The sequence below is a fragment of the Protopterus annectens genome, chromosome 17.part0 (genome assembly GCF_019279795.1).
Source record: "Protopterus annectens isolate FY-2018-M chromosome 17.part0, PAN1.0, whole genome shotgun sequence".
Lineage (NCBI taxonomy): Eukaryota > Metazoa > Chordata > Ceratodontiformes > Protopteridae > Protopterus > Protopterus annectens.
Window position 1 is genome coordinate 112818770 of NC_056751.1, and position 26394 is coordinate 112845163.

Sequence of the window (26394 nt, forward strand, 5' to 3'; positions counted from 1 at the left end):
ATTGGTCCAGGTTGGGTAAACCAGTCTCGAAGGTTATACTGGCTCGTTGGATAACTAGTTGTATTAAACTTGCGTATTCCTGTAAGGGCACCCCCTTACCTTGCCACATTAAGGCCCATTCTACTAGATCTGTTTCTGCCTGTTCAGCCTTCTGGTTGAAACTTTCCATTGATGAAATTTGCGCAGCTGCTACTTGGTCAAACCATCATACCTTTATTTCCCATTACAAACTAGACATTTATTTCTAGGAACAGGGCATCCTTTGGTTCTGCTGTGCTCTAGAATATCCTTCCATGAAGTCCCCCCCCAGCAAGTTCTTTCTGCAGCTGGGGACTCTGCTCCATAGGTTGTAGAGCAAATGAAGGCACCATCATCAGATAAACAAGTTATGTACTCACCATAATGTTCCATATGTGTTATTGCCTCTCATTTCCTCCCTCCATCCCCCTGCCTTTTGAAGGACCTAACAGAAAATTTTGGATAGATACTTCTGTTCTCTCCTTTGAGCTCCTGAATTATTTCTGCGTGACTTATCTTTTACCTGTAGGTAATTTCTTCCTGTCTACTTGTGTTATGATTATGTGATATACTATGCTACAACAAACTTGATCTGAGGGATTTGGAGGAGAGGAGCATCATGGGTAGGGGACGAGCTCAGATGTTGGAGTGTGGAGCTTTGGTATGCGGCCCAGTTGGATCCACTGCTCGGATCCAAAACCCATAGGTTGAAGAGCAAATGAGAGGAAACAACACAGATGGAACATTATGGTGAGTACATAACTTCTTTTTTTAAGATTCTTTTTGAAAAGAAATGCTTCTATTTGGTGGATGCCCTTAGCAAATGAGTAAAATAAAATTTAAAAATGAAAATAAAAATTATTACAGTAAAAGTTTACGTATTGATCAGTGTGGCAGGGTCATCATGTACTCATTTTGCATTTTGTGGGATATTCGTTTTCTTTAGCCTTGATGATGTTTGCAAATATTCCATACTGTTTCAGAGGATAACCATAAGTAACAGGGCTTAGTATCATAGCATCCAGGTTCTTGGTATTGATGAGCTGCAGAACTTTTTTTAAGAATGTGGTATTTTTACTGCAGGCTGTCACAGTCGCACTTCGATGCCCAAGTGGACGTTTATTTAGAAGACGATTTTTGACATCTCACAGTACACAAGTAAGTTAGGAATGATTTATTTTGCACATCCAGATTTTATCGTTATTGTTAAAATTATGTATGAATAGATAATATTGGATGTCCTTTCTATAAGTACTGGTATTGTGCTGCTGGCATATACATAAGAACATGCCAGATTTGTTTCCTTTATTCTGTCTGTTAAAAATTGTAAAGACTCCCTAGCTCCATTTTTAGTTGATCAGCATTTAGGTTGTGGTGATTTATCTTTGTAGCCAGTTTAAGTAAGTGAAAAGTGTAGGGTTAAAGTTTGCAAACTGAAATACAAATGTAACCCCATTCTCAGTTTACTTATTTAATATAAACCTGGAATTGTTCAGTAGATATATGGATTGACAGAATTGTACTTTGCTTAATCATGACATCATTTTATGACATGATTAAGAAAATATTAGTCTACAAACTGATGTTCATAAAAACACAAGTTTGAATTTGCCCATTGGCAAATTAATGATGCAACTTGTGATATTTCTTTAGTTTCTCATTTAAACAAAACAATAAACACTTCATCAGTATCAATAATATTCAGGCATAAAAAAGTAGATCAGAGCAGCATGATTAAAAAAGAGCATTTTACTACCAGACCACTCCAGATGTATTTTTCCCTCTTTCAGGACAATTTTTGATTGCCATTTAAGTAAAATAAATGCATTTAGAACTTGAGGCTGTTAGGTTTACCTCTTCCAGCAATACTGACTTCAGCCATTCTCATTGGGTACCATTCAATGTTTAGGGAAGTAATAATTTCATACCTGCGTGTGTGTGCAATATGTATATTATGCATATTATATATTAATATGTTTGTGTGTGTGGATATGCTTGTACCTGCCTGCATACATTAACTTGCACACCTACACAAGCAACAGATTGGTTTACCTACTTGGTGCTGCTCTCATGCCAAAATACCGGCAGCAGGGTTCATCTGATCCCTCCCCTTAATCTGCAGTTCTCCAGTAGTAGGTTTACTTTAGGGTTTGGTTTTGCTAGCTGATGTGCTTACAGCTGCATTATCAAATCACTGCCTAATCATCAGTGACAAAATGTTACCTACTGCAGTTAGAGACACTTCAAAATTATAACAGGTGGCTAGTCTTTTAGAAATATACTACAACTTTCCAGAGTTACTTCTAGTAACCCCATTTTGGTCCAGACAGCATCAGTTCTCTCTTGTCTTACATCTGGCTAGAAGCAGTTACCAAAAGCTGCCTCATAGAATAGATTCTCACACAGGACAAGGGATCCCTAATCCACCCAAACATTCAAAATCAACATCTGACAGTATGGATGATAGGTTATTGATCCATTTAGACACATTGTTTCTGAGGACGTGCAGCATGTATTGAAGGAGGGTAGAAAACCTGCTACTATAAAGGCATACTTAGTCAAATGGAAAATATGGTTGTTATAAAAGACAACAGGATCCATGTTGAGTAGGGGCTCCTCAGTTTCTTCAATACCTGTGTGAATTGCTCAACTCAGGCCTACCATACACTTTATAGAGATACACCTTTCAACTATGTCTGCTTTTAAATCCAATTTCCTCATTATTTCAAGTCATACCATTTTTGAAAGGGGTGTTTTTTTAGCTCACCAAGAAAACAAGTGAAATCTTCAGGGGATCTTAATGTTATATTGGAGAAGCTAATTGTTCCCCTCTTTGAACATGCAAAAAGCTCTTCTTTAAAATTCTTTACAAAAAGTGACTGTTTTGCTCAATGCTCTGGCTTCAGCTAGACTGTTATCTGAATTATAAACCCTGATAGCTACACAACCCATTTTGATTTTACTTCAGACAGGGTGAGTCTTAGAAGCAACCCTTCTGTTCAGTCTGTGGTTGTCTGTGAATTTACTTTTAACTCGGACGTTTCCTTTCCCTGTGTTCTTTCCTAAACTCAGAAAAACAGGAGCAAGAGAATCCTTCATACTTTAGATGTCCAGAGATCATTTAAATTTCACCTGAATAGGACTAAAAGTTTAGAAAATCTAACCAACTATTTATTTCCTTTTGATGGAAAGAAGAAAGGACAGCAAATATCTAAACAAACCATTTCTAGATGACTGTTTCAAGCTGTTCAGTTTTATTACTTTCGCCATGGTAACAGTCCTACTCAGAAAGTCAAAGCCAATGCTACTTCTGAGGCTTTTAGTAAAGCGGTGTACTAGAGACAGATACCTGGTATTCTCTACACACCTTTACTAGACCCTGCAAGCTAGACTCAGTTGCTAGAACAGGATTTGCTAAAGCTATTTTATAGGGACTTCTAGACTCTGTCCCTTCTCCATCCACCCTTTCTTCCTAGGATATGACAATCTACCTGTGTAGTTAGCATCAGTGATCTAATAAAAAACATAGTACCTTGATTAACAGTCGATGTTGATGTAGATCACAGTATTAGCACCCTCCTACCTTTCTCATTTTTCTTCCTGCTCTTTCCTTGGCTGGGCTGGAGTCCCCTACTTTACCTTTGCCCTTAGGACATGATACACTTTTTACTACATTTGACTAAATTATTGTAGAGCTTCAGGTTTCATCTTCACTTTTGCACAAGAAAGCTCTGATTTTTGGCATGCCTGTACATCCCTCTTTTACCAACATGTACTCTTACTAAGGGTGGATGTACAGCGCATGAAGAAGGAAGATCATCAAAGCTTTGTAGACTGGCCAGCTGTCTGATATCATTGGCAGGATTTGCCCCATATAGTTAAGGCTACTGTAGCACTGATCTATTTGAACATCTACTGTTTTGGTAGATAACTTGCACAACTGTATTCTCTCTATAATGTAATCCAGTTTTTGTATCTTGGGGAATAAAATGCAAATTCTGTTTTGAGTTTCTCCTACTGAAGTCAAGTCCTCCATACCAAATAAATTTCTTCAGGTTTCTTGCCTCTCTTGTTACATTTTCCCTTTTAGTTCCCCTAGGGCATCATCACTGTTGCAAATCAAGTTCCACTTCCCACCCATAAGTAATGTATCCTGCTGAAAGTTCTATGTGGAATATAATTACCTGCTATCATAATTCTCCTCTGCGACTAACCCCTTGCTACCACAAGTCTATCACTGTCCTTTTTTCCTTCTCTCTCACTAGTGGGGCACCTCTTGCAATCTGTATTATTACTCATTTTCCCCTGATATTCCACTAGATGTCCACCCTGAAATTCAGTGATAGAGCCAGCACTGATAGATGAGGGTGCTAACAGTGACCAGCCCAGTAGTATGCCGTAAATGCAGAATTTGGCTAGTGCCATCATATGCATTGTCTCTGTTGTACTGTTACGATTTCCATTCTTCTGTAAATACTGAGCAAAAGCTGCTCTCTTGCAGACTGTAGCAGCCCCTTTATCTTGTTTTCATTCTAGGCTAGTACCAAAACCTGCATGTTTAGTACACTGATATTTTACTCTAGGTTTCCCAAGTTTGCAACAAAGCAACTTAAATCTCTGTGTGACTCTGCAAACCTGTAAGCCACATACAGTTAAATGTAGACTAATTCACCCAATATTGAGCTTCAACCCATAGTGAAACTTAAAATCTGGCTTATGAAGTAGTTGTACTTAGACATGCCTGAACTTAAAAAAACAGGCTTAAGTATCTAACTGCAACACAGTAGTGTGATAGTGATTCCATTATAATAAGCTATTGTGCTTTGTACTTTTTATTTTATGCAAAACAGTTGTGCATTTGTAATTAACTACACAGAACAATATCAACCACATATCACACACTGTTATGATATATGTGTATATACTGTCCTTAAAGCCAAGAAAATAACTCCTCCCTCTAGTCAAAAGTACATGAGTAACAGAGTTTCCCTGTCCGACTCCCCTTCCATCGGTCCCTTAGATAATGTACCCCTGTTCAGTATTGACAGTTCATATTTACTGATTTTATCTATGCAAACGTAAGATGTATTTTTCTTCTACTGCTCACATACTCCAAAACTGATGATTACCTGGTTATCTGTAGCTTCAAGCACATTACACCTTATACCCAATCACTTGTTTGGTACTTTTACCCTCTGTTTCCTACTGAAAAAAGCATCAGATCTTTTATTAACTACTGCACACTCCTAATTTTCTGGTGTCTAAATGATTGTAATACAATTTTGATCTTCAGGGACTGATTGTTACCGATGGGAATTAAGCCAGAAAATTCAAATTTATTCTCACAGCCTCATATTGCCACCCCAGTATACCTCATAACCAGAAAACAGAAACATGTCTAGTGTGGGGTGAAGGGGTCAGCCACCATGGTAAGCAAGTTATGCAGAAGTCTGTGTTGCAAGCATAAGGTTAGACAGTTATAGGTATTCTTGCCTTAGTAAGTCAAAAGGTCCTGAGAGAGCATCAGAAGAAAATTGTACTTAACCAGGTAAAGGAATGCGTCTTCACAAGTACTTGGGCATAATCATTTTTATTTTTGCTGTTAGTACAGGATGAGTTTCAACCCTGCTTATACAACAGTTATTTGTGGGTTTTATGTGCTTCCACTATGACTCAAGTTAAAACTTGGTGAGGAACTAACTTGCCATTACAACTAGAACCTAAATGTCTGCATGGTTTGCAAGGTGGTAGCCCACTTCATTGCCTATGGTAGGACAATCCCCTCCCCCCAGACAGCATGAACTTGTATATCCTAACTCAACAGATGCATCAACATACAGAACATTTGTAAAAATGAAGTGCCCACTGAGAAGCTTCACTGACAGTAATTTCTTATGGAAAAAAAGTGACTGGGTGGGTTCAATATCAGTGAGATGAGCTCAACTGATAGAACTGAGTCCAGTTTGCATTCAACAAGGTGTAGGGAAATATTTCACACATTGTATAAACTACAAAACTGCTTTCTCCTAGTGACTAATACAATATCTTGCCTATTTTTTGTCAGGTAGCATATTACAAAATTTGACCTGTTGATTCAGGCAATGCCTTGTTTTTGTGAATTCATACTCAAAGCCACTGTTTTCCATTATCCACCAAAGTCTTGTAAAATTCTAAAATTGGAACCAAGTACAAAGGCAAAGGAATTCATGGAATTTGACATTTTAGACCAGGTTATTCTTTAAAAAAATTGAATTTTTCCTACCAGTTTAACTTGGTATCCTGTTTTTAAAATGTACTTTTAATCTCTTACTGGCATGCAAATCTGCCTTTGATCTGTTTGTATAAACTATAGAACTTACACATATAATAAATGTTGATTAGAAACCAGAGTAGTAGTCATCAGCATAACACGTGGAATTTCAGCTAATGAAAATGAGTCTTCTCATTTATTTTAGTAAATGGAAATAATTGTCTTCGTCCACAAACAGTTTAGTACAAACCAAATACAGAATCCATTTCTGCCACCATGTTGTGCACGGTGAGTAGAAGTATGGTGCATGAGCTCGTTCTTGTGTGTCAAAAGTTCTGCTGCAGGAATTCATGCAAGTTAGAGGGACACGTTATAGTTTGATTTTTTTTTTGTTATAAGATCAATCTGTGTAATGAGGCATTAAGTTAGCAGAGAAACACGTGTTATATGGCCCACCATTTTTATATATAAATGTACATTTATTTCCTTCAGCGATGTCTTTGTTAAAAAAAAAGACTGCTTATATCAACAATTGAGGAGTAAGACTATGAACTCAAAAAATATAGTTTTATTGATATTACATAATTTACGTTTTCACTGAATTCTTGTATTAAGTAGATATGTAGATGCCAATAAAGATTTTCATCAGATGGACATGAAAGTAACTGCATCAACATTTATTTATTTTACATTTGTTGACCACCGGGATAGGCCAACTGGATGCATGTCCATTTACAGTAGAGGCCTAGGGAGAAAAGCTTCAAGGGTAAGCAGATACAGCATTACATAATACCAGCATTACATATTACAGACTATTTACAGTGATTACATAAGTAAGCAGGTTAAACAAGTTCCACAGGTTAGAGTTAATCCCGAGCGTAAATCAGGATTAAATTAAATTACACAGTAAGCTGGTTAACAGATTTTTACACATTCTAGAGAGAGTTAGCCAGGCTTGATACATTGACATAGCCAGTTAAGTGCCAAATGTTGTTTGAGTCTAGTTTTAAATTGACCTAAGGTAGAAAGTAAGGTAATATCAGCTGGAAGAGAGTTCCAGGGTCTACCTACAGAGTTTGCAAAGAGAGAGTCACCAGCTGTGTTATTAATTTTGCTAGTCAGAATTAGTAGTTTGTTAGAGGATCGAAGCAGTCTAGGATTGTTATAGGGGGTAATAATATTTTTAAGTGCAGGAGTATTGTCCGGATTATAGAGGATTTTATAGGTCATAATCAGTCGGTTATACTGGATTAGGCTGGGTAGTTCAAGCCACCCAAGCTGATTTAGACTGATGCAATGATGTGTCCTAAAAGGCAGCCCAGTGGCAAACCTGGTAATGTGGTTGTAGCAAATTGAGAGTTTGTTAAGGACAGTCTTGTTTAAATTCTAGAGTAGAGGGGAGGCATTCAAAAGGGTTGAAAGAAGGTGAGAGTGAGCTATGGCAATTTTAGCTGGAGGGGTTAGGAAGGCTTTTATTCTGTAAAGTGACCCTAGTTTTTTATTGATGGTTTTGATAGTTTGGTTAACATGTAGGTCAAATTTTAGATTATTATAGAAAGGACAGTTAGTAATGGAGAAGTTAAAGAAATAGAAACTGAGGTTATGGATTACCTGCAAATTGAAGGATTTAGTGTAGAAAATCTAACTCTGGTAACACAACAGCAGGATAGAATAATGAATCCCCAAATTAAGGAGAAACTAACAGAGTAGGAATCATCTGCTCAGTAGCCCTATTAAGATACTTTGGCACCTACAGTAGAAAACATGTATAAACTATCATTTGAACACCAGTGGAAGGAAGAGGAAACCATGGCAACTCTGACACAGTCAATGTGCAGTGATAGGCCAGTGATTTCCCATATGAAAGAGTATTGGATGACAGGATGAAACTGAAGAGAATATGGCACAGGAAGATACTCTGGAACTTTCTGTAGAATGCCCACAGGAAATGGAGAATAAAGAATGCGCCCTCAATTTAGAAGAAAATGATCTATGAGAAGAGTTGCTTGATTTAAGAGATGGATAGACATATTAAGATCAATGAAAGAAACAGAATACAGAAAGTCAATTAAGACCCAAAATGTTAGTAATTTGATAAAACAAATTAACACAAATCAGGACTGTTCATAGAAATTCATGCAGTACAACAGAAGTAAATAAGGTATATTAATGTGCAGCTAAATTAATAACCTATAAAATCCTACCCCAGAAAACACGGCAGGAAGGGAAATAAAGAGGTGAAATGAAATGCCATCATGAAATTATCAAATTGAGGAAATTATAAAGCAATTAAGAAAAAAGTGTCACTGTTAGAGTACAGAAGAAGGAACAGATCAACAAAAATATTCAGAAAGATAGATGTGATAAAAGGAATGCGCAGTATCAGAACTGATCAGGATCTGTCGACACTATTGCAGATAATAATAAACTAAAGACATCAACACAGGCAGAAGAACTTAGAAGACATGCAGATAAATATAAAGGAAAAGTGCAAACTAAGCAATTTACTGAAGACCCAAAAAGTTTTATAGAGAATTGAGAAACAAGGCAAAAGGACTAGAAACACCACCAAAAAAGAAGAAATACACATTTTGGAGAAATGGATTCCTCCGGGTGCTCGGGTTTCCTCCCACATCCCAAAGACATGCTGTAGGTGGATTGGACACTCTAAATTGGCCCTAGGCATGGGTGCATGCATGTGTGTGCCTTCTGTGGAAGGTTGGGCGCCGGGCTGGCAACTGGACACCGTAAAAACTCTACTGCCAATCATAAGCGGACAGGTGATCCGCTGTGGTGACCCCTAACCGGGAAAAGCCAAAAGAAGAAGAAGAAGATCTATGATGACACCTAATAGTTTTGTAGAGGGGTCAGGGGAGATTATTGTGCCATCATTTGAATTTATTGTAAAGGTGAAAGCGGTAGACCTACATGTTGGTGAAAATAACAGCATTTTAGTTTTTTGGGGATTTAGGATCAGACGACATTCAGAAAGCCAGTTTTCTATTGTATTAAAGGTGGTCTGGGTAGCTGACCATAACTCTATTGGAGATGTGACTGAGCAAATCAGAGTAGTGTCATCAGCATATTGGATACAGCTGACTTTTGAGATGACAGTATAAAGGTCGTTAATGAAGATGGAGAACAGCAAGGGCCCTAGTATAGAGCCTTGTGGTACTCCAAGGGTGTTAGGTAGAAGATTAGAGAGTTTGTTCTGCCAGAGGACAGCCTGCTGTCAATCATTCAGGTAGGATTGAAACCATTGAAGGGCTCTGGTATCTAGACAGAATGTTTACAGGATGTGGATTAAAAGTTGGTGAGCAACCATATCGAATGCCTTGGAAAGATCCAAGAAGAGGGCTGAGGATATATAATTATTGTTGTGATTATGGTTTGTGGTGTTGGTAAAGGCTAGGAGGGCTGAAGTAGTGCTGTGATGAGGACAGAAGCCATGCTGAGTGTCTGCCTTATGGTGATTCTGGATTAGGTGGTGCATGAGTTGTCTATAAATACATTTTTCCATAATCTTTGCAAGTGGAGAGAGTATAGCTATTGGCCTATAATTGGAGAATTTAGTAGAGCTGCCCACTTTGTGAAGTGGGATTACATAGGATATTTTCCAGATGGTGGGAATTTTAGCTTCTACTATGGTTCAATTGATTAGTATTGAGACAGGGTAAGCAATAGCATCAGCTGAGTTTTGTAGGTACTTGGCAGGGAGTTGATCAGCAGAAAGTGTAGTGGGTTTTAATTTTTTGATCAAGGTACGGATAAGTGAAGTGGCAACTAGGTGGAAGCTGAACGCGAGTATGTTTCTAGAGGTGGTACTTTCAGGACCAGGGGACTAGGACGTAGTTGGCTAGCTAGGGCTTGAATTGTCTCAGTAAAGAATCGGTTAAAACTATCAGAAACATCTTCAGGGTTTTATCAATAGTAGCAGCTGGGATTGGGGTTGAAGTTTGTCCAGGATGTAGTAGATTATTTAAACCTGCCCAAAACATCTGAGGTTTATTTTGATTTACTGTCTGTAAATTACAGTAGTATTGTTTTTTGTCTTGTAAAATGGATTTTTTAGTTTCGTTCCTGGATTGCCTGTATTTAATGTGATCTTGGGGGTCTTTAGAAGAATGCCATAAAGCCCATGCTTTGTTTCTAAAGGTAATTTTGAGTTTAGACTCTTTAGAAAGCCATGGCACAGTTTTTGCCTTTGTTTTCTTTGAACAAACAGGTGCATGCAAATCAAGGATCTCAAGGAATTTGTTGTTAAAGTATGCTACTGCTTCCTCTAAGGGGAGGTGTTTTAGAATAGACCAATTACATGAGTTTAGTTCCTGTTGGAATTTGGCAGGGTCAAAGTTTTTATTGTTTCTAACCTTTCTGAGAAAGGGTTGTTGGGAATTAATGGCTTTGTGCTTAATTACATATGTGAGAAGGTGATCGCTTAGGCCATCAGGGAGGGTACCAGAAGTGTACAGTTGGGGGTGACTTTGAGTACCCAGTCAAGTATGCTTTCTTTTTGGTTGGGTTTACCTATCCTGGTAGGGGTGGATATGATTTGTGTAAATGCATGCAGGTTAATATGGGTGGTTGGGGATTCTGAGGAACAGGTGCCCCAGTCTATGTTAAAGTCTCCAAGTAGTAGGGTTTCTTGGGGGTAGTGTCATGATAGCCAGTGCAGGATATCTTCAAGTGTAGATATATTGTTATCTGGGGGAATGTACATACAGATGATATTAATGCATTTATTTTTATTAAGTTGCAATTTGGTGGCAAGAATCTCTGAGTTATTAATCTGAGGTGGTTGTATTACATCTATGGTGACATTCAACTCAGATTTATAGAGTACAGCTACCCCACCTCCTTCCTGGAAGCACGATCCAGCTTGTGTATGTTGTACCCAGGTGGTAACACTTCATTGTCTGTAGTGTTAGGTTTTAACCAGGTTTCAGATAAACAGAGATTCTCAGGGGAGTCGACATCCAGAAGTGCATGCAATTCATGTACCTTGTTATTAATGCTTCTAATATTGAGATGACAGGCTAGGAGAGAGTTAGTTGGCGTATTAATTGTAGGTTTGTAGTTAGATTGTAAGTAGAGGGGGTATGTGTATCTGAAGTTTGTGGGCCAGGGTTGGGGTGACTATCACCACCAAGTGTTAGGTTAAGTCTATACTCGGTGATGAACTTCAGGAATTTGTTTATTAGTTTGTGGTAGTGTTTGGATCTAGAGTTAATGTGCCTGGGGTTGAGATGTTGATAGACTGAACAAGATGTTGGATAGGAGCTGGAAGTGTAAGTATGGTTCAAGGTGGGAGGATTTACAGCTGGGGTGATAGTATGGCCTTTTGGGACCTGAAATTCCGTGAGAAACTGGTTTTCTTATAAGGTAAGGCGGTATGGTGCAAACAAGAGGATTAGTAAAGAGGAGTATATCATTATCTGTGATTCAGCTAGTGAGTTAAGGAACTGTTTTACCTGGTGATGCAACACCAGAAGATAGAGTGGTGAGGTAAAGGTACTGGAAGGGGGATGGGAGAATGCCAGATGAAAGTTAATAGGTGCTATTAAAATGTAGGTAGAAGAATGGGGGTGGGAGGAATTATCCCAGATGAAAGCAGACAGGATCTAGAAAGTGGGGGAGTGGCTATAATACTTTAAATTTAGAGGTACTGGGGGCGGGAGGAAATTGGGGGCAGGGAGGGAAGCAAAGAGAGCCCGAGCGTAGCGGGGCTGTTGCAGTTTACAAGGTTTCCTAAGGTGTCCTAAAGCTATAAGGTAAGTATTATAGCTCTTAATGTAAGAGTCAGTTTACTTAAGTTACAGGGGAAGGAGGCAAACACTCAAGTAGAAAAAAGAGCCCTATGACTGACCAAAATGGTGACCTGCTTAATTACACAGCACTGTAAGTGAAAGCTTAACAAATGCTTTTTGTGTGCAGCCTACTCTGCTTAAATGCTGAGAGAAACTGATTTCATTATGGTGACCAATTGCAGTCCTGTAGACTCCGTTTTGTAGGTAAATGTAGAGTTCAATCTGCTTAAATGCTGAGAGAAACTGATTTTGTTATGGTGACCAATTGCAGTCCTGTAGATTCCGTTTTGTAGGTAAATGTAGAGTTCAATTTGCTTAAATGCTGAGAGAAACTGATTTTGTTATGGTGACCAATTGCAGTCCTGTAGTAAACATATAATTTAATACTTAACTTTTATTTTTCTGTTGAGTCCAGTTATTTGATATGTACATAATCTTATCTGGGAATCACAACAAATTATTATATATTTTAACTGGCTGAAACAAAAGTAACTCTGGGTGACTGTCATGTTTTACTCTTATAAATGGGAGGTTTAAAGTACTTTACAGAATTTCTTGTGCTGAGATACAAAGCACGTCATCTTTAATTGATTGATTGCCCCAGTGACAACATTTCATACCTCAAGATGGTCTGGTTTCAAAATGAAAAAGGTCAGCAATGATAAAAGAGCTTGCCTGCGTATGTAATTTACAAATGAAACTGATGTATGGAAAACCATGAGTTAAAACTATGTTATGATTTGTTGGCTGATTTACTCATAAGTACTGATGGGGGAGTTATAGCACCCCCTGTAAATCTGCCTATCAAATCCTTTCTTTGTCAAATTCACATGTTCATTTCTTTTCAAATGCATACCCTTTAATGTTGCTGTTTTCACCCTACACAACTTAAAATACACTGCTCTTTGCTTTTGTCAGTAATTGTAAGGTTGTTTATATTTCATGTTAATGTTAATATTGGTAGATCAGCCATTCTGATAACCTATTGCTACCACATATTATATGACCATTCTTTTGAATATGTATTTCCATCTTTCAGCTTGCATGCCAACATTGATGAATGGTTGGATGGTTTTGTATGTTGCGGCTTCTCTCTGTTTAAACCCATGTCACATTTTCCCATTTTCTCAGACTTTTTGCAATAAAACACTGTAAGAAACAAAAAACTTAATACATCTTGAAAAAAATAATAGTAATAACTTAAGCAGACACACAAAACTATATAACTTTCCAAACAAGAAATCTACCCTTCCAAATAGATTAGTTGCCCCATATCGGCAGCTGCATCTGCAAGTACTACCTATCCTAAAGTTAATGTTAGTCATGCTGATGCTCATGTTAGAGCCCATATTTCCACTTACACAGATTGCTGTCTGTTTTTGTCTTTTGTCTGTTTCTCTCTCAGATGCAAGTAACATGTTGCATGCTTTCACTAAACATTAACTTTTAACCGTAAGAAGTACAGTAGCTAACCTTAAATGTGTGCACAATTATGTCTAATGCATTAAAGTACTAAGGCTGCTGGGGAAGAGTTGCTCATATACAGCTGTTCTCTTGCCACAGTTTAAAACTTAATTTCTTACTTTGCTTTTTAATTTCACTGATCAGCTTGCCAGTATCCATTTGAAAATTAATTACAGTGTTCCTTCCAGATGTACTGAAAAGGTCAACCAGAATGTACTATTCAGACTGCTTATCTTCAGACAAAAGCAAATGCTAGTGGAAAAAACAGATAGTTACATTGCAAACACAAGACATAACTACATATTTTTGTGGTTTCATAGTGGATGCCAAAATGTGCCTCACTTGCATGATTTACTTTCTGTGAGCAATTACCTAAGTGTAACATCAGTAGAAAGATTTTCATTCAGAAGCACAGCAGTTGTCATACTGCTGAGGTACTTTATGTTCTGTTGTGCTCATATCAAATACTGTGTATTGGACAGACAAATTTTTGGGCACCTAAGGGATGTACAGAATATTACCAGAGTAAGTCCAGTAGCAGCACACTTTCAGAAAACACATGAAGATGGTGTCGGATACCGAAGTCTTTATTATGTTTAAGTTTATATGTCCTAAATTACTATTAAATGTAATTTGTACTCTCTTAAATAGGAAGGCTGTTTTAAAAAACAACTCATTTCAGCCCAAAGGCATGAACAGTAAATTGAACTTTTAAAGAAATATTTGACATTATTATTAATTTGTATTTGTTTAAGGTTCATGGATTAGTACTAGGCTAACTGCCCTTATGGGCCATTTTAATCCTAGCCAAGTAACCCCTTTGATAATCAAACCCTGCACCTTGTGTCTGTAAGGTAAACACATTAACCATTATGCCAACCTTCCATCAAAGGTTATAACACCATGTTTGTTTTTTTCACTTTACTCAGAATTGTAAAGTATTTACCTGTTTATTTAGTTACCATTTTAAGTTACAACATGCTGTATTGGACTGTTTCCCCTCCAGTGTTGATACCTTTCCATCATTATTTTCTCCTCCCTTCGCTTTACATTACATTGCATTGATAATTATGACTTCAGCATTGCTTATTATTTGTCAATGCGATTCATGATTGCTGAGTCACTGTTTAAGTATGAAGGTAGTGCAGAGGCATGAGTGCTGACTTTTTTATATATTTGCTATTGTTATGTTTCGATTCTTTACTCTGTTCTCTTGTCTTTTCGTAACAGTCTTCTGCCTGATTCTGCAAAAGTACTTCATGGAGAAAGTTGTAGACCCATGGAATATGCTACCAGCATGGGTCAAGTGGAAACCTGAGGAGAGAAAACAGGGAAGCGAACTTACTGGATAGGCTTATCTTGTTCCACATCAAGAAAATATAACACAATATAACTACTCTGCCACTTGAATACACAGTAGAAGGAAGTTTTTGGCCTACCTGGTAATAAGGATGGAAACCACTGAGAGCTCCAAACACAGACTTGGCTCTTGGGTCCTCCACACAATTTCAAGCCTAAGTAAAAGCTTTGCCTCAAGGACAAGTATTCAGAGAGCAGAACAAGACTTTGCTGTTCAAAAATTAAGTCCAGTTTTCAGTTGGCACCCCCACCCCACCCTACTTCCATCAGGTACTGCAGACATCTTGAGCTCATAAGTATTCAGGAATGCACTCTTCCTGTGTCAAAGAGAACTACAGGAAATGCATCTCTTACTGTTTTGTTGGAGAAGTATAGCTCAGGTTCTTATGTTTCCTTAACCCCTCCTTGATTAGCTGGAGACCAGGATTGGTCACCCTGGTCCCAAGGAGTGTTCACTTATCAGTGGTACTTGGGTCAGTCCTAGTGAGGGACATGGCATATGGTATACTTTAATAATAGGAAGTCAGTCTGCAAACTATTACATGCAGAGCATGTAACTAGAGAGTGACCAGATGTGAGAATCGTACCCCACACCATATGGTTTTGAGATAAGCACCTTGACCATTATGGCAACTCCAACCTAAATGTACAGATGGGACTGACTTCATAAAGCATGCAGGCCTCAGTTGATGAGGAACACCCTGGACATCTTGTGCTAACTCTTGTGTATCAAGAGCTACACTTCAATAAAATGTATGTCTACTGAGAAATTTAGTCTCAAACATGGAATTGCACCCACAGAGAGAATAAATTAAAGGAAGTGTTGGGCCCTGTGCAGGCCTAATTCCAGCATATATCATTAAAGTTGCCTGTCAGTTCTATCCGCTCAGTATCAGTCAAATGTTGGCGTTTGCATGATACCCGAGTGAGCTTACCTCAGTAAGAGTAGAGGGAGTAGGACTCCCTCTCAGTCAAATTGCTGTGAGGAAACATTTTCAGTTGGCCATTATGTCTGACGCAGACAAACATAATATATTCACCACTACCTTCATATCTGGATGATCTCTCATTCGAAGGGACCCTCAGGTTCATGAAGAATAGCTTAGTCTGGCCTGAAATCCCTATTCTTTTACCCACAAAATGCTGTGTGGAATGTCTGGATAAAAGACTTGAGGAGACATGGGCTTATTCCCCATTTGGAGCCTGTTTTGAGTTTGTTCAAACAGGTTAGACTCCTCCTGACTCTACCCCTTCAACTCTCTAGTAGACTTCTTCCCCTGTCTGAATTGGTAGGGAATTTAACAAAGTAGCGAAGTACTGACTTGTCATCTTTTCGGTCCAGTATAAGTACTGGAGACTACAACATCTCATCACCTGCCAAGTCTAAAATTTTGGATAGGTGTGGCAAGAAGAATTCACACTTCCTATCCTTTTTGGGACTTGGTGGCATCAAATGTTCATTTGTCTCACCTGTATCAGTTCCAGTCCCATTTCATGATCAAGGCAGTGGAAAAGCTTGAGGCCATCCTGGAGTGTGGGCTTACAGAGGACCTTATAAGGAGACTTTCTATAGAATATGCAGTGCATTGCCGTGTTTCTCTCTCTAGCCTTGTCTGTGTCGACATTTTGACAATTGGTGTAGGTTCATATGAGTTACCTGCACAAGATATTTGATGGAGATTTTCCTGTTTGAAGGGCTGTCATGAGCAAGATCCTGTAGCCATATATTTGAGGGATGTTCTTGTCAGCCAGCCCACTTAGAACCTAACTTGATCTCCTGAGGGGTAAGAAAGTATTTGCCTTTGTGATGGGCTTTTGTGATCTCCCTTTTTACACCTCAGCTTATTCCTCTCTGAACCTGGCCAATCCTAAAAGAGGGGTAACTGCTGCTTAACAAAAACTCTGAAGATTCACACAATCTTTCCACCTTGAATGCCAGATAAGTCACCACACAAGATGATTACTCCTCTGGTTGCTGTACTTCAATCCTGATTCTGGTTTGAGACCATCCACTGGGATCAATTCTTCAAGTTTACTCTGGCTTGAAAAAAAAAACATAAAGGACCAGTCCTATATGTGGTAATTGTTAAACAGATTTTGGAGCTCATAAGTTCTTTTCCAGGAAGAGCTCTACCAACAGATCAGTCCATCTCAGTAGATCTCCTGAGACAGACCACACTAGAATCTGCAGCTCAGAGGGTTTGTAAATGTGTCATTTTTTTCTGGAGAGAGTTAGGGATTTTGCTTCCCTTCTTCTGGTTATGAAGGGGGAATCTTTTTTTTCCCTTTCTGGACATCAATGACTTCAAACAGTAAATCTCTTTTGTTCGGTTTCAGATGATCAGCTTGCAACAACTCATGCTTGGATGGTGTCATTCAGTGTGACAGATGCCTTTTGTTACATCAGTATTTGGGGTCTGTACAAGGTATTTATCCAGCTTGCTATGGGTTTGCATTTTTTCCACTATGAAGTCTTGCCATATGGGCTTTCTTCAGCACTTGGAGGTTTTACTGTAGTGGCTAAAGCCTTACAGAAGAAAGTTCTACACATCTTCCCTTTCTTTCTTTCTTTCTTTCTTTCTTTCTTTCTTTCTTTCTTTCTTTCTTTCTTTCTTTCTTTCTTTCCTTCCTTCCTTCTTTTACTGGTTCCTGGTAGTCTCATCCAGGGGCTCACTAGTAACATGCCTTCAGTGGGCACATCATGATTGCAGTTATTGTGGGTCACCATCAGTTAATGAAAGTCATCTCTAAATTCTGCTGAGAGGATCACACGTGCCATTGCTAAAGTGGATCTGCTGAGAGGATCACATGTGCCATTGCTAAAGTGGACAGTCTCCATTGCTGTTTGTTCTTTCCCATTGAGAGGGCCCAGGAGTGCATAGCCATGGGTGAAGAACAAACCACAGGGTCAAAACTCAGACTGTTGTACAATTTGCCAACCTGAAGATGTATTTGTTACAATGGACTGTGAGGTGCCAGTGGGTTCAGAGCCATCATAGGATCATGGAATTTATTTTGTATATAGGACCTTTGTCACTGGGTTGTGGAGTGTTGCACAGTCACCACCACCCTTCTGGGAAGTTTGGTTTTCTGAGCTAAACATATTACAGATGCTGACTGTACACATTTTATTTGTAACTGGGGGATTCATGTAGACTTCCAACATTGCACAAGCTGTGGATTCCCCTGGAGAAGCTACTCCACATCAGACGGCTGGGGTTAAAAGACGTACTCTTGGCCATGATAGCCTTGGAGCCAAACTTCTTTCTGGACCTCTCCTGCTCAGGTCAAACAGCTTTGACATCATGCCACAACTGAGTACAAGCAAGAAGGTATGAAGTCTTTCCCTCTCATCAGTTTACATCCCCATGGAAGTGAGCAAGCTGCAGTACTCTGAGCCAGCCCTGATTTGTTTTCTGGAGCTGTGGATTCAGAGAATGTGCCTTTAAAGAAGGAGTACTCTGGACAGCAACTTCTTCAATACTCTGGGAAAATGCAGTCTTCTCCATGCTTTGCTCAGGGTGGTAGGACAAGAAGGAGCTGGTGAATGATGTGTTCTTGCTACTGTGGTACGAGTGATTCCTGAATTCCTTCTGATTCCCAACCTTTGCAAAATCCATGGAAAAAAAGACCAAAACTCATTCTTGTTGCATCTTGATGGCTGGAGACTATGGTTTCAAGACCTTCATGATATAAATATTCTTGAATCTAAGCCAGGGATGTCCTTCCATGGTTAGGTGACAACTATTGCCACTAAAGGGCCTGGATTCTAATGTTGACCCATTTAGTTCCTGTCTAGTTTGTTAGCTGAACTCTCAGAAGTTAGTTTGTAAGGAAGCCTTCCACTCAACAGCCCTCTGCCCTAAAAGTGAAAATGTTTCTCAGTTTGGTGTAGAACACTGTGTTTTAGTGTGTCTGTCAGCTTCAGAGCAATCTTGACTTATCTCAGGCATTTATGCAGTTGAGGCCTCTTATTATTCGTAGTCATTGTGCATGTGTCGGCTGTCTGTCAAATCAGGTCATGGCCTTGTGGATGGGGGATAACATTATACAGCTTGGCATGAGTTGGTCAGACAACTTTAAAGAATCCCCTCCTTTCCATAGAATTTGAACTTCATGATAGGCTTACCTGTCTGAACCTGCTTGTTAAGTAACGTGGATGTTTGCCTGCATCTTGGAAATACTTTTTACTGGTGGCCAACACCTTTGCACATCAGACCTAGGAGCTTTAGGCTGTTATGTTAAGGAAACCATACCTGATACTCCACAAAGACAAAGTGCCCCTCAAGAGAAACCCACATTTCCTTCTAAAGGTGGTTTCTGAATTTTCCCTAACCCAATCTAGCTATCTTACTGTTTTCTTCATAGGAGGCAAAACCTGGAAGGATGTGTCCGTTCATACCCAGGATGTGCACCAGTAGATGTTAGCTGGTACAGTGCTCACATTTGGGAGCATGGACCGATTGTTCATTATCTTTGTAACAGGAAAACAAGGCCTCACATTTCCATTGAAATTATTTTCAAGTGAATGGACAGCTGTATTTTCTTTTTTCATCATTCTGCATTCTACCCACTGGCAAATGTTGTACTTGCTAAGGTAGATAAGTGGCTACTTACAGTGCTTTCTTTGGGAACTACCTCATTGCAAACATCTGTGCCAGAGCAGATTGGTTTTTACTTTGACCTTTTATCAAGCGTTATTGTCTCAACTGTTACCATGTCTGTGAGAGTTAGGCTTCATTTACTAAGAGTGCTGCAGGGCTTTTCTTTCTGAGCTCTGTACTTGTATAATCCTTACAGCTGCTTCCACATTGCTGGTTATTCCATGGGATGCAACCCAACAAGAAGCCCATTAGGAGGATCCTTAATGTTTGATAAAACAGATTTGTTTGGTATGTCAGATAAAAATGTTTGCTAGTAGCAAGGAGCTATAACTGATGGGCTCAGGGGAGACCAAACATGAAGCATTACATCATAATGTGTCAGAATGGTATTCAGATGATCCTGTGTCAAAGGTTTTCCTGAGTGTTTTTGACAGACACTGAAGACCAGCACAAACAAGAACCCACCAGAGACCACTTGTAAAATGGTTGCGGTAATAGTATATGTTTTGCTTATGAAGGTCTATTCCTCATGGTTAAAACTGACATCAAATCCACTGATGTCAGCTAAGTGAACTGATATGAACTCTGACAAACTCAATAGTTTTAAACAACTGTATAAGCAAGATCTTAACCAGTCATGGTCCTGCACTTGCTCATCTCAAGGTTGAGACATTGTGTTCACCATATGATACACCCAGCCTGTCATGGAAATGGTAAAATAATTTTTATACATAACTGATGCCTGTACAATCCACTAAGTTGCATGTGGACTTTCTGTTTAGTAACTTCCACCTCTGTAAAATCTTAGAATGTTTAAATGTAACTGCTGTTTGTGTCTAATTGTAAATAAAGTGTAACTGCTGTGTTTAACTAGAACTTAGTATAATGCAATGGAAGCAAATGGAACTTTTCTCCGTGGCCTCCGTTGAAAATGGGCATTACCCAGTCAGATTTTCCCAGTAAACAAAGACAAAATAAATAAATGCATGCCTGATTTATCCAAAGTATATATTTTTCAGATGACAGAAATGTCAATGTTGGGAACATCAGCTTTCCACATGGTGTGTGAGGTTTGATTGCCTGCAGGTAAGTAGGGTTGCTTACTAACGCCTAAACGTTTGAATGTTCCAAAGGTTTCAGCATTACAGGGTAGGAGTATATGTAACAGTGTTTCCAGGTTAGGGTTAGAGTAAGAACTATGTTGGGGAACAGATTTAGTTATCTGCCCTAGTGTGTGTGTGTGTGTGTGTGTGTGTGTGTGTGTGTGTGTGTGTGTGTGTGTGTGTGTGTGTGTGTGTGTGTGTGTGTGTGTGTGTCTGTGTCTGTGTCTGTCGGTGATGCATATCTTGTGTAGTTGTACTGTTGGGGGAAAGGATTTCTCATAAGGTACTGTGATGGGTTGGGGTAAGGTTTAGCTTATGTGAGTAAGGTGTTACAAACAGCTGTCAGGCCAAGAGGTTTGTTCCTGTAGAATTGTGGAATCTCTGTCTTAAGATCCTTTATTCTTCATGTGGAATGTTTTATTGCAGCTTCATTGATTGTAATTACATGTATTTTCTGTATCTTATTTATTGTACATTTGTATTTGAAATTGTTTCATGGTATGTCTGAAAAGCCATGTTACTTAAATATCTAAAAAAAGTAATGATTCAGTAACATTTTATAACAACTTACAGAGTACGTCACTGATTCAAATACATTGTTTCTGTAGATCTTGTTGGACTGGATGCGGAAGGTGGGCTACCCCCCAGAAATATATGTTGTTTGCACATCATATCCCAGGAGACCGCTGGAGATTAAAGAAGAGTTCACCTTGGAGAATGCTGGCATAACAGTGGACACTGTCTTAAACTTGGAGGAAAAAGAAATTTGATTAATTGCAGGGTTGTTTGCCCAGTCCTAATTAAAATACATGTGAGCAATATGCAAGGATACAAAATGTCTGTCTTCAAGAATTATACAACAGGAAATTGCTGATCATCACTACTTAACTTTCTTTAATTTGGCCATACCATTCCTCCTAAAAAATGACAAAAAATGATGGACACATTAAATTTTGTCTTACATTTTTACATCTGCCTCATTACACATTTGGAACAACTTTTTTAACTCTGATATTTTCAATATGACTTACATTTTGATTAAATGCAAGGTGAGTAGACTGATTTCAAGAACTGTCACTTGTTTTCAGCTATGACACACTTATCCCAATGTGTATGTAGTGTGGCATTTTTATTCCACTCTTCTGCCACTGTCCTGCTTACCCCACTTTTCAGTTACAGCATATTTCGTTTTCATGATTTACATTCTCTCCATTTTACAGATTTGCTTACTACGTAGAAAGATAGTCTGGAGGAGACCCATTTTTTCTTTCTCTGACTGGGTAGATGCTTGAAGCATAGTGTAGCTGTCAGCAGTATGTGATCAGCAGTATAGATGCTTTTTCCTTCAAAAGACATGGTGCTGCTCATCTGGCAACCTCCTCTGCATGTGTTGTCTCATAGCCCATCATAAAGTAGACACAGTTCCTTGCCTTTTCTGCATCTGAGATGCCTGTCTGCTGAGAAGAAGAGTTCAACGAGATTTAAATTTGACCATTGCTTCTATTTATAGTTGCCCAACTCATGTATGTTACTACATAAGATGTTGGTAAATTCTAAAAAATGCCTTATACAAAGAAAGATAAGTGGAAAGTGTGACTAGCTTTGGAGTAGGCATGTGGTTTACTTTGAAAAGGCAATCTGGTACTATGCAGAACATTCTGTATAACTGCACTACAAATGTCCAGACCAGATGCACCCTACCCCTCCATTAGCAGTTGCTTTGTGAGTGACCCGTAGTTCTTCACTATCACATGGTACCCTTCTCGGATCTATATTAGTTCACTGAAATGTGATTTCAGCAAACACCTAAACATCGATCGCACTTCAGCGAAAATAGTTTCAGTGATTTGCTGAATTTACCAAGAGCAAAGTAGTAGTAGGCATACTACTCAACTTTGCCCTTTTCTTTACTGTAGTGCGATCTCAGAGTTAGTATATATAGTTAGGGGGGCACAGCCCCCCACTTGGGTGGGTTCAATTTACTTACATGTTGGTCAGTTTTGCTGCGGGGCAAGTATTTACTTGCCTTTGGTAAATTCAGCGAAGCGCTGAAACTATTTTCACTGAAGTGCGGTTGATTAGGTGTTAGTTCATCGAAATGCAATTTCAGCAAATATAGACCCCCCCCTTCTTCAGTATGCAAATGGACTGAATTATTTTTATGCAGTTTGTTTACAAAAGCCCCCAAGGAGCAACTACATTTAAGTATTTTTGTGTTTTGAGCTGAATTTAAGTACCCAAATGCAAAGCACCAGTAGCTGATCACTGCATATATGAATTTATCTCATCTGTGAATACTGCCTCTATTTCACAAGGTTGTCACTATTGACGACAGTTGTGCTGTGATAATTTGTTTTAGATAAATCTAATTAATCTGTGTGACTTTCTTGTTAAAATTTTCTTTCTGTTCTCTGAAGTGGATGTTATTATTTTGGTCTGCATAGTTAATTTTGGACGTATGCAAAGCTTAACAGCATTCATTTTTACCCTCATATTTTTGGAGGTTTGTGACACTGACCAAGCAAGGAATTAACTGTAGGAAAGTTATCGGCTCACCTTTCATTTAATTAGGACAAGGTGAGTCTTTTCCATGGGATCTGACCTGGACAACTATGTATTGAAGCAATCCCACCACCAGTATACTGCTTTAAAATATTTATGCCATTTCTGCATATTTTTTATTGTTAAAAATGTTGTATAAATTATCATAATAGGTAGGTTCTGAGTTGCACAGATCAAGTGCCATTGTAAAATTGTACATGCAGTTTGCCCTTATAAAGGTCTTTGTTGTCCAAGGCCATGTGTGTTTTACAGGATAACTATTTGAGTAATAGTTAAAAGTATGTTTTATGTAACTTTTTTACATTGCTGTTTTCTGTCTTTATAAATGAATGCATATGTTATAAAGAGCCACTTAATAAATCACAAAGCTGAAGCCTTGTAGAGAAACTACAGTCTAGTTTGAGTTACTACTATATTTCTGTTAGTCAATAAGGTGTGGTGCAAAGTCCCAAAAAAGATGAAATACATACATTTATATATTTTTGTTTATCCTTTAACTGTGTTAGTCCCACTAGGCTAGAGGCCTCATTTCAGTAGTGAACAGAGGTGGTATTTCTACTGCTAGGGGAAATATGGCCAGGGCATTGTGTAATTTTCCCTACTGTTTTCAGTAGGTGCCATGGGATATGTGCATCCACCTGTGTTACCACCAACTCAAGCAGATGAGACCACTAACATTTCATCTGAAAGATGACAAACTCATGAATGACGTATCCCCTAATGCTGCACTACAGTGCCCGCAATCCAGTCATCTAGACTGAGAATACAACTCAGAACCATCTGGTCTTCAGCATGAAAGCTTAGTACAACAGGGGATGCACTCAGCTGTGGCTTAACTCCTACAACTTTCTGTGAACAAGTGGCTCTAATTTTGATAGACTTTGTGGAATTGATGGAATGTATAGGTACATTTTTCTTGTGTTATCTAATGAGGCTTTTCTTAAAATGCTGAACTTCTATCACCTGGGCATGAGTGCCTATTCACCCATGTACTGTATCCCTGTGCTAAGACCCACTATTTGGTTCTTCTAATATGCATTGTTATGTTCTTGTGATAAATACTGAAAAGTTTAAACCTTCCAGGTGTACCTGCTGCCATCACCTCTGCAATTGCATGATTCAGCCTGCCTATTTATTTATTTATTTTTTTTTTTTTATGCCAGGAACAAAGCACAATATTGATGGCATTCCTTAAATGCCAGCTGTTCAAGCCCTGGAGTCACTGGCATCAAAGAGAAAAGATTTAGACCTTTACCAGTACCCAATGCCTAACAGTAATTAGGGGTGGTATAAGCACTGCATTGGCTCATTTGAAGCTGCCACATAAAAGCAAGAAAGGTAGATTGGAAAGGGACCAGGAGTTTAGATTTAAACTCAAGCCTAACTGCACTTCAGAGCACACAGTTATCAGGATAGTGTGCAGTCTTTTTATCTTTGAGGCTGTTTTCCTGTTACTCATCCACAGATGAGTACAAGGAAAAATAGAAGGATACTAGCCACAGCTAGTTAACATTGACACAGCTAGTGACTTTGGAGGGTACTCTTATGAGTCACTTGGACATGTTTTAGTATCTGAACCTGAGCCTTAGGAATTGCCGCCCTTTGTTTCTACTGTGTAGTTCACCACCCGCTGTTGAGGGTTAAGATGGCCCACGTAGGCCACTCTGTACCCAGTTACTGGCCCTTGTCTTTCTCCATCCTCTTGCAGAGCTGTAAAATCTGTTCAGCGCATTGTAGAAAATGGCTGAAAATGTGTGTGCAAGTCTGCTTCAGCAGGATAGGCAGATAGCATTAAGACCTGCACTGGCATGCCTGTTCTCACTGCCATGGTACACAGCTGTATAACATATTTGCAGCTGATATCATAGTCTTTGTTAATTGAGGTTATGCCCTGTTCTATGCTCCCCCATGCTACATTGATTTCATTGTTTACTTCAGGCTAGCTAGCGGGGGCCTTTCTATCTCCCTCTGTATCCAAAGTGGTTACTCAAGTCCGAAGGAGTGAATGACCTCACACTAAAGATTGATGGAGACCATGAGTCTTCCTCTCCTTTTGACTGACAGCTTTATTGAAGAAGCACTCCTCATTGTCTTGTGTCTTTTCTCTCCGTTACAAGTGTTTCAACACATAATTTAGGAAAGAAGACAAAAGGGGAGGCCAGGATTATCCTTTCACTGTATTCCTTTATATGAGATGATACATTTTTTGTTTATAAGCACCTAGATTTGCATCTTTCAAATATTTGTACCAGCAACCTTCATATGGTCTCATCTTCTCACCAGACATCCCAAAGTAGCTCACTGTGATATTTATATTCAACATAGATTTAAAAAGTGACCACTTTTCCTTGACCACAGTAAAAGGCTGTGGGCAGGCTTGGTTTATTGTTCAGTGATTTTAGAAATTATGATCTGTTAATTGCCTCCTAGCTTATATTCACACTTCTCAGAGAGAGTTTTGGAAGAGTAGATAATTCTTCTGAACTCCGGGGCGAGGACTAATATAGAGACCCTTAATACTGTACCCTTGGTAAAGTTATAAACGTACTATTGCATGTTTGAATGCTGTAGAGACAAAGGCCAGAAATGTTGAGTATCATGCTTCGGAATCTTTTCATTCTACAAAGACCCCATGCCAGACTATTTTGGATGCTCTTGCTTTTATTTTTGGTTTACAAGAGATCATGGAGGGCATCTAGCAAAGCTGTATAGCTTTTTTTTTTCAGTGTAAATAATGGATATATGCTTCTCCCTTCTGTCTTTGCTTTTTTTGGTTAGACCAAATGCCAACAAACAGAAAAAAAGATGGAAAATGCAGGAGAAGCATGAATATCAAACATCACTCTTCTCCTAAAAAATATTTTTTGATTGGGGGGAATCCCCATGCAACCCCTGACTATGAGATTGCCATACCTCTGCGAAAAGGGAATATTCCAAGAAATGGCAATCACAGACATAGTACAGTATATGTAAACCTGGATATCTGACCACTCAGCATTATGGGACTCCTTATAGCAAGTCCCGACATTTCAAACTGTTGCCTATATTTGTTCTATCACCTAGGATTAAGAAGCAGCCAAACACCAAAGATGACATGCCAAGTGCTAGACTATCTTCCCTGGTCATCCCTGGAAGTCTTGTAAGAAGTTCAGTTCAGTAGGTATTGCAGCATTTCTTACTGATCTGCTAAGGAGGCCACACTGTGCACTGATGGTTCTCCAGGCTTA

The 26394-nt window shown here is 38.9% G+C and overlaps 1 protein-coding gene across 1 annotated transcript in view; it reads left to right on the top strand.

Annotated features, from left to right (window-relative positions):
• UBXN8 (UBX domain protein 8) overlaps positions 1–23554 on the top strand; it is a 399557-nt gene extending 376003 nt beyond the window's left edge. The window contains exons 8-9 of the mRNA XM_044059156.1: positions 1102–1176; positions 21214–23554. Of these exons, the coding sequence (XP_043915091.1) occupies positions 1102–1176; positions 21214–21375 (237 nt within the window). The 3' untranslated portion in view covers positions 21376–23554. The remainder of the gene's footprint in view (positions 1–1101; positions 1177–21213) is intronic.
• Positions 23555–26394: the final 2840 nt, after the last annotated feature.